The sequence below is a fragment of the Lonchura striata genome, chromosome 10 (genome assembly GCF_046129695.1).
Source record: "Lonchura striata isolate bLonStr1 chromosome 10, bLonStr1.mat, whole genome shotgun sequence".
Lineage (NCBI taxonomy): Eukaryota > Metazoa > Chordata > Aves > Passeriformes > Estrildidae > Lonchura > Lonchura striata.
Window position 1 is genome coordinate 12,579,945 of NC_134612.1, and position 14,454 is coordinate 12,594,398.

General features: G+C 34.2%; 1 protein-coding gene across 2 annotated transcripts in view; it reads left to right on the forward strand.

Moving 5' to 3' along the window:
- The window catches only part of RASA2 (RAS p21 protein activator 2), a 45,476-nt gene extending 31,664 nt beyond the window's left edge, over nucleotides 1–13,812 (forward strand). For both annotated transcript variants that reach the window (XM_021536952.2, XM_077785656.1), the window contains 14 exons: nucleotides 34–182; nucleotides 1,479–1,593; nucleotides 2,037–2,111; nucleotides 2,774–2,897; nucleotides 4,291–4,397; nucleotides 5,582–5,668; nucleotides 5,760–5,837; nucleotides 6,282–6,355; nucleotides 7,525–7,631; nucleotides 7,917–7,999; nucleotides 8,720–8,928; nucleotides 9,678–9,781; nucleotides 10,367–10,556; nucleotides 11,404–13,812. In XM_021536952.2, the coding sequence (XP_021392627.1) occupies nucleotides 34–182; nucleotides 1,479–1,593; nucleotides 2,037–2,111; nucleotides 2,774–2,897; nucleotides 4,291–4,397; nucleotides 5,582–5,668; nucleotides 5,760–5,837; nucleotides 6,282–6,355; nucleotides 7,525–7,631; nucleotides 7,917–7,999; nucleotides 8,720–8,928; nucleotides 9,678–9,781; nucleotides 10,367–10,556; nucleotides 11,404–11,434 (1,533 nt within the window). In that variant the 3' untranslated portion in view covers nucleotides 11,435–13,812. The remainder of the gene's footprint in view (nucleotides 1–33; nucleotides 183–1,478; nucleotides 1,594–2,036; nucleotides 2,112–2,773; nucleotides 2,898–4,290; nucleotides 4,398–5,581; nucleotides 5,669–5,759; nucleotides 5,838–6,281; nucleotides 6,356–7,524; nucleotides 7,632–7,916; nucleotides 8,000–8,719; nucleotides 8,929–9,677; nucleotides 9,782–10,366; nucleotides 10,557–11,403) is intronic.
- The last annotated feature ends 642 nt before the right edge of the window (nucleotides 13,813–14,454 follow it).

Below are 14,454 nucleotides of genomic sequence, written 5' to 3' on the forward strand. Positions count from 1 at the left end.
TTTACTCAGATTTCATATTCTGCTTTCTCACAGCCTATTTCTGCATCTGCTGCCTACATTCTGAGTGAAGTGTGTAGAGACAAGTATGATGCTGTGCTGCCTCTGGTACGGCTCTTACTGCACCACCATAAGCTGGTTCCCTTTGTTGCAGCAGTGGCAGAACTGGATCTGAAGGACACCCAGTATGTATTTCATGTTTATTGATGGCATGCTTTCTAAAATTAATCTTGGAGTTTCACAGCCTTCATGATACAGCACTGATAAGTAAACCCTTTGGTTTCTTTCTCTCATGTAAAACTGACTAAATGTATTAATGTTTTAATGTTCATTTTAAAAAGCGTTCATTAAAATCACTTTGAAGCTGGGAGTCAGTGTTAAGGGTGCTGGGCAGTTTGGTATAACTTTGTACATAGAGTACATAGTATTTCTTAGAGTGCATAGTTTTTATTGCAAATGTCTTTATTTGGCCACTCTTCAAATTTTTCTGTGCGTTAGATCAAAACTTAGAAACTCAGATGGAACATCTTTAAATTGTTGAAAATCTTACCCTGTTTCCTTTAACATGTGTCTTAAATGAGGGCTGCTCTTTTTCTGCAAAGATACCATGTAATTAAGAATGTGGCCTGCATGCTTTGCAAGCTGGAAGCACAGGAGTTTTTCCAAGTAGCAGCATATGGTCTGTGAATTTGCAGCTCTCTGGTCAGGAGAGAAATAAAGCAGATATGAGTAGTAACCATTGCACTGCCAGGTCATGTGCAGTGGAGGTGTGGGAGGGATTTTGTCACCACAGGACAGTTCATTTCAAGGCACTTAGTCTTGATTTCAATAATGTGAGACGGTGTAACTGTGTAGAAGGAGGTGACTCATAGAAAATCATTTTCTAAACTGCATTTTAATACACACATTCCATTGTAATTGAACTGTAACAAAGGCAGTTTAAACTAAATCTCTCAGATTAGAAGGATACACTTTGCACAGCTGGCTGTCAGTTTTCTTCAACAGCTATAATGAATAAAAATATAACATTGGATTAAATTATGTTTTGCTTTAAGTGTCTGGGTTTAGTGGTGTAGTGTAGCAGTGTGCTGTAGCTCCAGATATTTTCACCATGACTACTGAAGGAGGGATTGTATATTGCTGAGATACAATTTTCATTATTTTGGAATTTTCTCCAGTTGTTCTTTCTCATGCTCCACACTGCACTATAACTTTTAATTGTAGAAAATTTCATAGGCTTTTTCTTATGGTTTTATTTATATTCCTGGGTTTGGTAATTGCTGTAATAATGTACTTGTTCATACTCCTTTTGTTACTGGGTTCCATTAGAAGCTTGGTATATGTGTTCTGGAATTCCTGATTAAACTGTATTACAAATACTTTTAAAAATAATTATTTAATAGCAAGATAGAGTATAAATTGAATTTTGTAACTCAACTTGTTGTTTCCCTGTTCAAACAAAATAATTTATTTTCTTACAGAGAAGCAAACACAATCTTCAGAGGCAACTCATTAGCAACTCGGTGTGTAGATGAAATGATGAAAATAGTGGGGAAGCACTACCTAAAGGTTACTCTGAAACCTGTTATTGATGAGGTATGTTACCCTACTGAAACTTCTTTGGGGAAACTCAGCCCCTCTGTGGTATCCTTCTCTGTTGGCTAGTCATTCTTGTTTCAGCTGTGTGATAGGAATCACTCATGTAGGGGAATCCTAGAGGAAAAATTAATTGAGCAATAATTGCTTAAGTTTAGTGGGAGGAACTGTGTTTTGTTATTTATGTTCCAGATGCTTCAAAATAAACAGTTAATGAAAGTGGTTGCAGCCTCTAACACATTGCAGAATTTGCCCATGCAATGCTTTATGTAATCAGTCCATTTGAAAATGCACAAACAAAAATGAGGATGATCATTGCATATTGTTAAAGATGGTTAGGACCCATTTAGAATTTTATTCCTAAATATAAGGATCTGTTTTTTAATGGGTGCATTTCCATACTTTGTCTGAAAATTGAACTCCTATAGTTTTGTTTGTTTCAGATATGTGAGTCTCCTAAACCCTGTGAAATAGATCCCATCAAATTAAAAGAGGGGGATAATGTGGAAATTAATATGGTGAGTTTTCCAACTGGTCTCAAAATCTGAAAGAAGCATTATTAAAAGCAGCTCTTTATAATGGAAAATTAGTAACTCATAGTAGCAATATAACTGTTTACAGAGTAAAGAAAGAAAAAGCTGTATTTTCTTACTCTTATTTATGAAGACAGCAATGGAAAAGTCCAGTGGAAAATGAGACGGAGAGAAGAAACTAAAGATGTCATTCTTATCAGTTTTTTTGGTGTTTTGATTCCTGATGTCCTGTACTCAGCATCTAGATGATGTACCTAATTAGAACTGCTGTAGCATTTTTCATTGAGGTTTTGCTGGCTGCTTCCCTCTTACCAGAGTATGCTGATGTTTAAGGCAATAGTTGCTGCAATAAAGTTAACGTTCACTTGATATACATGGGAAGTGTTCCTTCTATGTTATCATATGACAAAACCAGGAATTGATAGGTAGTTTAGGTTGTTAAGACAGTGTTTAGATACTTTAAGTAAATATCATTAAACTACCTTTTAACAGTAGAAATGCCATATAAACATGAGGCTTTTAAAATATGCACTGTACTAGAATTCAGTATTGAATAGTCAGACAGTCTTATGTTTGTGCCCAGGGAAAAGAAAAGGAAAAATATGAATGTTCATGGTCTGAAAAAATATCTTTTTTCATAATTGCAGGAAAACCTCCGCTATTACGTGGACAAAGTGTTCCGTGAAATAGTGCGGTCAAGTATCAGTTGTCCTACACTAATGTGTGATGTTTTTTATTCTTTGAGGCATCTGGCTGCCAAAAGATTTCCAAGTAAGTGTTCTCTAAAACCTTCTGAAAGCGGTGTTCAGACTGAAAACTTCTGCAGATACCTTATGGGGATTGTTAAAATTCTTGTCTTGTCCAAAGCTGTGCCCTGAACTTTGACAGGCATTTGGTTTTCTGTCAGGCTGTAAGTTATAGTGAAACTTTGTGGTCAGTCAAGAGACATTTTTTGTTTTCTGATACAAAAATATAGCAAGTCAGAAACTGCAGGACACCTGCAAATGAGGAGTCAGCAAAAAAAGTACAACTTAATAGAAAGAAAAGCACAAACAATACAGGAAGCTATTTATTTGAAAGATACTTAAAATCTTTAAGATATATTCTGTTTATTGCTTTTAAAGAAGCAAGATGTGAACTTGAAAATCAATTTAGCATTTTTAGCATCTTTACGTGAACTGTCATTCTGTTAGCGATGACCAGCACATTCACATTTTCTATGAAGTTAGCTTTAGTACTGCTACAGCTAAACTAGTTATGGGTAGTTTTGAGGAGGGTGGATAATAAAAATTATTTGATGGGTTTGTAAATGTGATCTGTATTAGAATAGCTTTATTCTTTCAGAATGCTTTTAATGTTGGAGTAATGTAGTGAGTCTGAAATACTCATACTTCAGTCAATTAAAATCTGAAATGTTCTGTAATAAGCTACAGGTGAAGAATATGCTCCTCATAATGTGGAACATCTCACTGATTCATGTTTATTACTGAAACTGAGCCATAAATTGCTCTGGTTTAGACAGTCCTTTCAGAAAAGCTGACTTACCAGATCAGATTGTAATGGTCATTAGAGTAAGAATGTGATCTCACTATATTTCCCAGTATAAAAGTAAATATACCCAGAATATTTAATGAGAAAATTCTCATTTACATAATCAGAATTATATAACAGCATTGTGGGCTTGTGATGCAACTCAGAATTGCAATTATATTTGTTCCTATGTGTTGACTGTATTTGTCATGCAGCATTAATGTATTTGAATTATCAGTGAGTAGCTTTCCAGGTGAATAAATGCAATAGCCCCAGAGTTTAGAGGCAGCTGCTTGCAGTGTTTTATCTCTGGGTGCAGCATGCAGCCAGACCTAATCAACTGTTTACATAAATGCTTGCAGTCATCTCATTTGTTTCTCCCAGTGGAGCTGATAAGCCAGTTTGGGAATAGAACTCCTTTTCAGACAAATAAGCAGTAAACACTCCACTATAAGGAGAACACTTCTTACCATGACCACCTTTCTCATTTCATGCACTTCATTGATTTTTCTATTCTATTTTAAAATATGAACATCTCCTCTTATGTTATCTTCTTATGGATTTTTATGTTAACTGTCTTCATGATTTCCTGTTAAGTTCAGTGCATGTTACATTTCATGGTTTTTCTCTGCAGATGACCCTCATGTACAGTATTCTGCAGTGAGCAGCTTTGTGTTTCTTCGTTTCTTTGCTGTAGCCGTAGTCTCACCTCATACTTTTCATTTACGACCTCACCATCCAGTAAGTCTTGTGAAGCTTTGTTCTGTTTTATTCATTCTGTCAGATCTGTTGGTTTGGGAAGGCATGACTTGCTTTCAGTAACTGGGAAATAAGATGACTAAATGTCTCTATGTTCAGTTTCCAAAAAACAAGATATTTGCAATTCTTTAAGCATCAGATATTTCGGTCTTTATGGGGTGTGTTCTCAAATGAGCTTTCAATATTAAAGATGCTGTGCTTTTTTTGGGAATGTGCTTCTAGGGTGAAATAGCAACATGACTGAGGGTCCTTTAAGGTATAGGCCCAAACTGCCTTGGTTCCTTACACCAAGGAAGTTAAACATCCAGACATGTATTACCATGTGGGTCTTAAGCAGAGGTTGTGGCATTATCCAGTAACTGGTTTGTGTATTTATCCACGGCTCCACTAATTGCAATGGGTTGACAAATTTTCTGTTTTCATTTGCAAGTAGCTACAGTACAAAACAATTTCAAAGACAGGAATATTACGATTAAAAACCTGTATTATTTTTCACATTAAATACAGAAAAGGTATGAAATCTGCTTCTCCAGAGGTTATCATTGTTACCTTATTTTATTTACTTAGGTGTGTTGTGCCTTCAAAAGATACACTTACTAAAATTCATTGTTTTGACATTATCCAGTTTTTAGAGTAAAAAAAATTACAGAATTTTAACACTTGAGCATTAAACATGTAAAAGGGAAGCAAGGCCACTTTTGGAGGCAGTGTTTATAATTCTGCAGCATTAAAATGCAATTGGTGCGGTAGCAGACAAATCAAGTAAAAGCATTAAAGACAGAGTTTTAAATTTCACTTTTTTTGTGTACACTTGGCCCATTTGCCCTGCAGCAGTTCATTTTGTTTATTGTTCAGAGGTTTGTTTAGATGTGTAGTAATGATTACAGGATTTGAGGATTTCCAGTGTTTTATGGGTAAAAATATTTCCCCAGTACTAATATTAAATTCTAGTGATAATGACTAAAATATTAAACACTATGCAGTAGCTAATAAACTAGGTAATTTCATACTTTTTCTTTTTTTCTTTTGGGGCAAAGAAAAGGAATGAAGATGTACTAGATTTACTGCATTGTGTAATATATCTTTCTTGACATTTTAATTTTTTAATCAGTTCTATGTGGAACTGTGAAAACAAATGACTTCTGAATTTTGTTTCATTGTTTTAGGATGCACAGACTTCTAGAACTTTAACTCTTATATCAAAAGCCATCCAGACTCTGGGGAGCTGGGGAAGTTTGACCAAAAGCAAACTTGTAAGGCTGTTAAAATTCTTTCATTTCAAACATTCTGCTTATTGAAAGTTCATATGAAAGTTTATTTATGTCAATATACTTTTCCTTTCAGTCAAGTTTCAAGGAGACATTTATGTGTGAGTTTTTCAAAACATTTCAAGAAGAAAAATTTACTGAATCTGTTAAAAAGGTACCTTTCAACTGTACTTTTTTTGGTTGTTGGTGTAGCTGATTAATCTTCATTATTAAAATGTTGAGTTAGTGTTCAGCTTTCTACTAGAGAGAAAAAGAAAAGTTGTGGTCTGTTTCAGACATAAAAAAAAAACCCAAACCAAAAAATAACATAGCAAAACTATACACAAGAGTTGTACATAGTGAACCTAAGCTAATTTAGTTTAAAAAGTAAAGTGTACATTTTTTGAAAGAGATTGTTATTGGGTCTGCTGTTTAGGAACTCATTAAAGAAAGCTTGTGTGACCTCTGGCCATCCCTTGTTACACTGTTCCAAGACCCTGCCATATGTTTTCATCTGTTGCATAAAATAACTGTTCTGCTCAAGGAGAAACTGATAGCTTTTGAGGTTTTTGTGTTTCTGAATATTGTATATTTCTATTCCCTGTGTTTTTTCCTTAAGTTCCTGGATGATGTTTCCTCTACTGAGAGTAAAGAGCCCAGTGGTGTGAGCGAGCCAGTACATCTAAAAGAAGGGTGAATACATCTTGAATTTTTATTGTCCATAACAGAATTTATTTCAGTCTTTTTTCATTAATGGCAGATTAAGATTAATGCTTATTAAAATGTCTGATATACTATAGAAATTACTATATTTGTAATTTAGACAATTCTTAGTATGTAGAAAATCATTTTAAAAGTACAGCTGCAAACTTTCATAACTCATCTTCTAAATACTTTAAAAAATAATTAAAAGCAGCTGAAAACATATTGGAGACTGCATTACTGTCATAGTTCAGTATATGCTCTGAGGATTGTTAAAGTGTATTTTAAAACAATGTTATTAACTTAGAATTATCCTACCTTCTATATAAGCCTGGCCAACTAAATGTTCTACCTTTAAAGTCAGGTAGAAAACTGCCCTGTAATTGAAATATTTAACATTTAGTGACAGAATGATGATTGAGGTGAAAGTCACTCTTCCTAAAGAATCAACTGTCTTGCTTGATGTTGATTGAGAATAGGTGATGATTTGAACAACATTCATAGGGAAAAAGTATTTTAATTTACTTGAGAAGCAGGTTTATAAGAAGAAAAGATCAAACTGGCATCCAAATTTCCAACAAGGAAGAAACATGTTTCTTATTAAGATACTGAATAGAAATGAAGGAGGAAATTGTACTAGATCAACACTTGGTTATAGAAATAAATTGATAGCTGTTATTCAGAAAAAAAGAAAGAGTTAGCAGTGTGTGCACTTAAAGTGTACTAAATGCAGTTTGTCTGCCCTTGCTGTTGAGCCATGTCCAGTGTAATTTTATTGATATTCACTTTCTGATCCATATAAGACCAAGTACAATTACATGGAGAAAGTGGCAGGAAAGAGAGGATCTTGTAGTTAGATACACCTTATTCCCTTTTGTGAAAATTTGGAATTCTAAATCTGAACAAGTTATGTATCCCCTCCAAATTTACTGCTACAAGCACTGGTCTGGACTGTGTGTTTTTCAAACTCTTTTCCTGTTTTGGAATCCTGCATGCAATCACCATATTGGGAGGTAATCTTGAGGATCTGTTGTGAAAAAGTAGTAGTTTTTTTTTAATGTACAACAAAGTAGATTTTTACATTATGAACAATAATGTCTTATGTCAAGAAATGGTTTTGAAGACTAATGGGTGCATTTCATTTGATTCTGTCTTTACAGAGAAATGTACAAAAGAGCTCAGGGAAGGACTCGTATTGGTAAAAAGAATTTCAAGAAGCGATGGTTCTGTCTAACAAGTAGAGAATTCACATACCACAAGCAGCAAGGTAAATAAAGCTTATTTTACAATTATTTTTATTTTTCAATATTGTCTAAGTGTTTGTAGCCTTTCTGTGCTTTTAAAAAGGCATAATTTTTCTCTTTTCCTAAAATACGTATGATTTATTTCAGTTACTTTTGCCTTGATTACTTGAGGCTTCTGTCTGATCCATGCCTATTTTTTCAATAATAAAAATGCATATTTTTAGAATATGAACTGCAATGTCAGTGCCCTGAGATTATAAAACAGTTCTTAAAGATTGCTTCACTCCTCTGTTTACAATTTTTTACAGATAAAGAACCAATTTTCACTATTCCAATCAAAAACATCCTTGCAGTGGAGAAACTTGATGAGAGCTCCTTCAACAAGAAAAATGTGGGTCAAAAGATAGTTTATATGTAATTCTTGATATGTTCTTTAAATTAAAAGATTGTAATTAGTTTACAGAGTTAATGAAGCCCCATTACTAAACACTTCAGCAAAAATTCTTTTATGGATCAGGAATAACAAACTGTGATCCCCTTGCCAGATTTCTGGAATGAAGGTTAAAGCTACACAGCCTTATTACAAAGCATGTTACCAAATTTGTATTTATTCCTTTTGGTGAGAACTTCCTACAATCCCTTCATCAGCTGAGACAATTGTCTGTGCTCACGGCCTCATTCTGGCCCTGAAACACATAGTTTTTTTCTGTTCTTACGTCAGTCCAAACATCTGAGGCAGTGATAAAAGAGCAGCTGTCACTAAGGCCAGTGATGGCTAAAGGAGAGACTTCCAGGAATCTTCTGTTGCTGAAGCATAATGTGAAATGTGGAGCCACACTTAAAGATATGTGGATGAAGAGGACAGAAGATGCATCCTGTTTTTGTTTATAAGGGTTCTTTCTTAGATGAGAGTACAGGGAGCTGTTCTGGTGGGGCTTTTCTCCTCTGTGTAGTTGAAAGAGGTGAAAAGTCTGCTGTTCTCCCTTGTCTCTTTCTGTCTTTAAATTACAGTTTGTGGAATTGCCTGAGCACTGAAATCTATTTTGACATATTTGAAGTTGCTCAATAACTGGATTTTTTTACTCAGCAGAATAACGTCTTTCTTCTACAGATGTTTCAGGTACTTCATGGAGAAAAGCCACTCTATATCCAAGCAAATAACTGTGTAGAAGCCAGTGAGTGGATAGAGGCTCTTTGCAGGGTAACGAGGTGCAACCAGAAGAGGCTGAGCTTTTACCACCCCTCTGCTTTCCTGAACGGGAGCTGGCTCTGCTGCAAGGCCACTGCGGAGAGCACGGAGGGCTGCGCTCGCTGCACCGCGTAAGTCCTGCCTCAGGAACCGGCCAGGGCTCCAGGGGCTGCGGGAGTCACTGCAGCCTGAAAGCAGGGAAGCAAGCCTTTCCCCATCTAATTCAGCAAGGGCTGCCACAGAGACCTGCCACAGAGATAAGGCACAAAGTACTGGATTGCTCTTATTACTTTGTGTGCCACCCTGTGTAGGTAACCTGCTCATCATGAAAATCACAAATATCCGGTGGCTGAGATCTCTTCATGCAGAATAATAGATTTAATTCAGATGCCAGGTTGAATGCAGAAATATGACACGTCTAGATCATCTGTATGAAATAATTAAAATACTTTCTGCAGAAAGTTCAGCCTGGAAGTCTTCTCTCCTTAATGACTTTCTCTTGTTTTATACAACCACTTTTTTATTTGGACTTCACATATTTTAAAGGAGTGCCCTAAGAAAGTCAGCTAAATAATCTTGGATGTAGATTCTGACAAATCATTTGGGTTTTGTGGATATATCAGAAAAATTAATAACATCTTAAAATGCTTTAATGTCTTTTTAGAAGCTGTTGATTTCTGAAAACAAAGAAATGCAGTGATTTATTTTAAAAATAAATTTATCCTTAACTGGGTCAGTTATATAGGCTACATACTAAGTTTTGTGAAACTGTCAATGAGTGATAAACATATTAAAAGGCTATGTATAATGAAAAAGAATCCATTTCTGCTTTCTTTCAAAAATTACTGATATTGATTACCTGTCTTTGTTCACCTTTTAGAGATGTTCCTGCTGATACTCAAATTGAGATTGATGGCGATAGAGAGACAGAAAGAATTTACTCACTTTTCACTGTCAACTGGTCTAAACTACAGAAGTTGGAAGGTATTCAGATGACAATTAAGAAGACTTACACTGATACTCAGTTCTAATTTTCTAGGCCAAGAATATGATTTTGAACAATTAACTGAATTTAATTATTCACCCAAAAATAATAGAAAGTAGAGAAAGAGATTGCATTTTTATCTTCTAAGTGCCTTGATGTCTGATACTCTTCAGTCATTTCTTTACAATAGATATCAGGCATTGTTATACTTGAATTTCCATGTGTAATATTTTTAATAGTTTAAACTGCGACTGTAGGTGATGCTGTTTTGCCTTTGTTGTCCCCTTCCAGACTATGTGATTATTATATTAGACATGGTTTTGCTGTAAGAAAGCACTGAACTTACCTTAATGTGAAGAGGAGAGAGCTGGATGCTTAAGATGCCGAAAACAGCTAGCAGAAAATAAGCTATAGAATTGTAAATATGTTTAATTGATACTGCCTCCTGCTTTCATCTTAATCCAATTTATGTATAAGCCAAAGTAACTTTACATTTCAGAATGTTGGAGTTAGCATTTGCATGGGAGTTAGATTTGTTTTTTAATTGTTGAAATTCTAAATGGGATGATTGTGGTTTTTTGTAGAGGCTTGTGGAAGTATAGCAGTCTATCAAGGTCCTCAGAAAGAACCAGATGATTATTCTAACTTCACCATAGAAGATTCTGTAGCCACTTTTCATACACTTCAGCAGATAATAGATACAGTAGAAAAGCTGAATGAATCACATGAAAAATACCAGAAGAAGAGATCATCTAGTGCCAAATATGGTAGTGAGTAAGTATCTTATGTAACTTTGATATTGATAAACGTGTATTTTGAAAAAAATAAATCATGGGGTGAGAACAGACTTGTTTGGGTAGAGGTAGTGAAGGTAAACGTAGAGTTAGACAACACAGACATGGAGAAAATAAGGTACATCATTTGTAGTAGTGCAGCTTTTTACCATTTGTTGAAAATCTGAGTTCTTCTGGTGTAGATTCATCTGTTCCTGTTGAGATTCCTATAAGTGGGTGCAGTGACTCTTGTTTCCTTGCAACTTAACATTTGAAGTGCACACAAAATTTATCCATAACAGTGCACCTGCCTTCTAATATTCTTTTTCAAATAATTGAGGTATCAAATTATATGAAACTGTCAAAATACTATTGCAGAAACGTATCTTTCAAGTAGCATGTTTACTGTTTGTATTTCACTTGCCATACTCAATGACAAATACTATTTCTTAGTGAAGGTAAAAAAACTGTTCTTTGGAGTACATTGTTATTCCAGAGTACATTCTTTCATTCTCTTCAATACTGACTTATACCTCTGGAACACCACTTAGCACGTTTTTAGATTTCTTCTATGCATCAATAAGGATTGATTGACCAGGAAAAAAAGAAAAACTCTCAAACCCTGATTTGGTTTGCTTAGATTAGTGTTTGACCCAAGCTGTTCAAAACAATTGACTGTGATTTAGAAGTCCCATGTGAAAGTAAATGAGGTTTTTGCAAATCACTAAATTTCACAATTAATGGTAGAAATGGTTTTTTTGCTTGATAAATTAAAGTTGCATGATGAGAACTAGAAAGCAGATGTTAATCTTAAAGGTATTTACATGTAATATTTTGGTTTTTTGCAGAGAAAATCCGATTGTTGGAAAGGTTTCCTAACCAAAACAAACTGGCCCACTTGGATGAAAAAAACTGGAAGTGTTCTAGAGTGTTTTGGTTTTTTGTTTGTTTTCTTTTTTAATTCATTATAAGCATTTTTGCAAAATATTTAAGAATGAACATAAACGCTAGTTGTGTTGACAATCTATTTAATATTTAATAGAAAAATACCTTCTTGGAAATCCGATCTTTAAGATTTATTCTCATTTTGCTGAAGAACTTGAAGTTCCAGGTTCTTGAGATAACAGATGTGAATAAATCTAAATGTTGTTTTGCCGTTGTTGTCTTATTGGAAAGAACTTTTAAACAAATAAGCTTTTTCATGGAAGAAAATCCACACTGCATTTGTTGGTTGGATTACATCTCAATACATACACTGCAAACTTGCCTGAGTTTACCATGAGTGCCTGCCCTGCTGATAAGGATCTCAAAATAGAAATCCCAAGATCTTACGATGTGGAAAAGATCTGAAGCTTCACACTCGATACATTTAACTTATTTTTTCCTTGTATTAGGTGTTGTCAGGACTTGATTTATCTACAGTTGAAATTCTACAGAACCATGCAGTATGCTGCAAATAATCTGGACAGCAGATACCAGTGTTAGTTGTGTTATTCAGTACTAAAGAAGAAATCAGGGAACTTACGTTGTACCTCTTGTTTACATTTGGAGTGAGTAATACATGGAGTGACATTACACCACTATCTGTTTTCTTTAGCATTTTTTAAGGTACATATTTTTCCTTTATCTAAAAAAGAAATGCAGGGTAGTAACATTCTTGTTAAATAGGTTTGCCTACGGATAGAAAAATTTAAGTGTGAAGAGATTATGGTTAAGTACTGATCAATTAACATCATCCCATGTATGATTTAGTTCCTTGGTTTTATAAAAAGTAATAACTACGTCCAGCTCAACTTTTGACTACAAATCTAATAAATAATCTCTATTATAATCACTTAAAGCACTTTAGATATCTGGACTATCCCAGATTATTTTTAGATACTTTGTAGTATCTGCTTGTTATGATCAGTTGAATGATCAACATTGTTTTGTCGTTACACAATGCTTCAGTGAATATTTTTGTATCTTTAGTTACATGAATTCATATTTGCCACTTAACACAATTTTAAACTGGCATTCCTGACTTCAGTAAGATTAATTTTTGCTCACTTTGACTAAGAAGTTAGTTTTCTGCTGAGAAAAAGTATATGTATATAACCAGGAAGAAGCAAAGGTATTACTGTGGCAACTTTGCTTCATCAGTATTAAATACAATGGTACTCCTTGGAGTATTATTTTTAATAAAAGTTGTATGTGGTACTTTTATTTTTAAAGCATCTTCTGTGGGGTCTTTTGTTTTGTGGGGTGTTTTTTTAGTTTTTGTTTTGTTTTGTTTTTCCAATCACAATTTGTCCAAATTAATTAAGAATGTAACTTGGAATAGAAATCCACAATGCTTGAAACAGTAAGGTGTTGAAATTACCACACATTTATTGTACTGTAAGAAGGCTTTCTATAATCAAAGCAAGGTGGCAAGACAGGATTGAAATTTCTTTGGAATGAATGTAATTGTTAAAATGTTAAAGTGACTTGTTAAAATGACTTCAGTTTAATACCAAGATATTTTAGAATATCTGGGATTCAGTACTAGGATCTGCATCATCACAATCATTTAATCACCTCAGCTGGTTTTGCCTTTTCCATTTTACACATTTGATGTGTTCAATGGGACTTTTATTTGCCAACAGTTAAAACTGAGGAAGAATACAGCAATGCAAATAAATGTGTTTTGCCAAGGTAAAGATTAATTGTTATTAATCAAAAACTGCCATTAAACAAAGTTGAATGTAGTTGAGTGTCAGAATTAGGTTTTGTTGTATATGAATTAACCCCATAGCAAACTCTCTTACTTGGAGCCATTTTCTTTTGTTATCAAAGTTAAAATTTTTGAAAAAAAGTCAAAATTTATGAAAAATTGAGTATCATACTCATGCAATGTTGGGGTTTTATAATATGCACTTTTTTTTTTGCTTTGGTACTGGAATATTGAGAAAAAAAGCCAGAAGGCCATTGAATATTTGTGACCATTAAGATTTGACTGTTCATTTTGTAATGTTTTAAAGTACAGTAGATGTTCTAGAATTTAATTAGGTACAAGTAGAATGATTAATAATAAAAGTTGCATTCATTTTGATTAGTCTAGAAAAGTGATGTTATTCAGTAATTAGTTCTGTTAGGATTGTAAAAGTTTTAATGTTATGATGATGTATTGTTGAATGTATTTTTATTTAAATTTTATTTTCTTATCAAGACATTAAAATGTTTTGTAACATTGCTTGAGAATAACTCGGAAATAAATTACAACAAACCTGAGAGAAGCTGTGTGTTTCCTGTGAGGCCTGGCTGTTTAATATGTTAGCTTACTGAATGAATGGGGGTTAATCTTGCAGCAGTGTTGCATTCTAAATGGGTGGCTGGAGAGATAAGTGCTGGTTCATCATTTTGTGTAAGAGCACGCAGAGGAGGTTTGGGAATTTGATAGCGCTTAAGAAGTTTGTAATTATTAGTCTGCTGAGTTGAAAGCTGGTACTGTGTTGTTAGGGTTAGGTGACTCTTTTTTTTTCTTTGTTACACTGATTTGTGTTCCATTACCTGTGCTGTGTACCAGTACAGGCTGTACAATTGTTCAGAACTATTTAAAATATATTGCGTATGGGGAAAAAAAAGGTTTACTTTTCTCAATCTGCTTTCTTGTTTTTTATGCCATGTGGGCACTTTCTTGCCACACACACTCCTCTCCTGTTCTTCTGGGCATTTTTTATAAGGAAGTTTTGTACAAGTGCTTTTCAATGTCCTGAGGTGTTTTGTTTCCTTGTGCAGAGAACTGACCTGTTGTCCTTTGTTGCCAGTATAGTTTTGGAATTAATTTTGATTAATCTGAGGTAAGATGTATTAAGGCCTATTATAAATGGTCACTACATTAATTTGCAGAGATTAGAAAGCAGAGGAATATTAATATG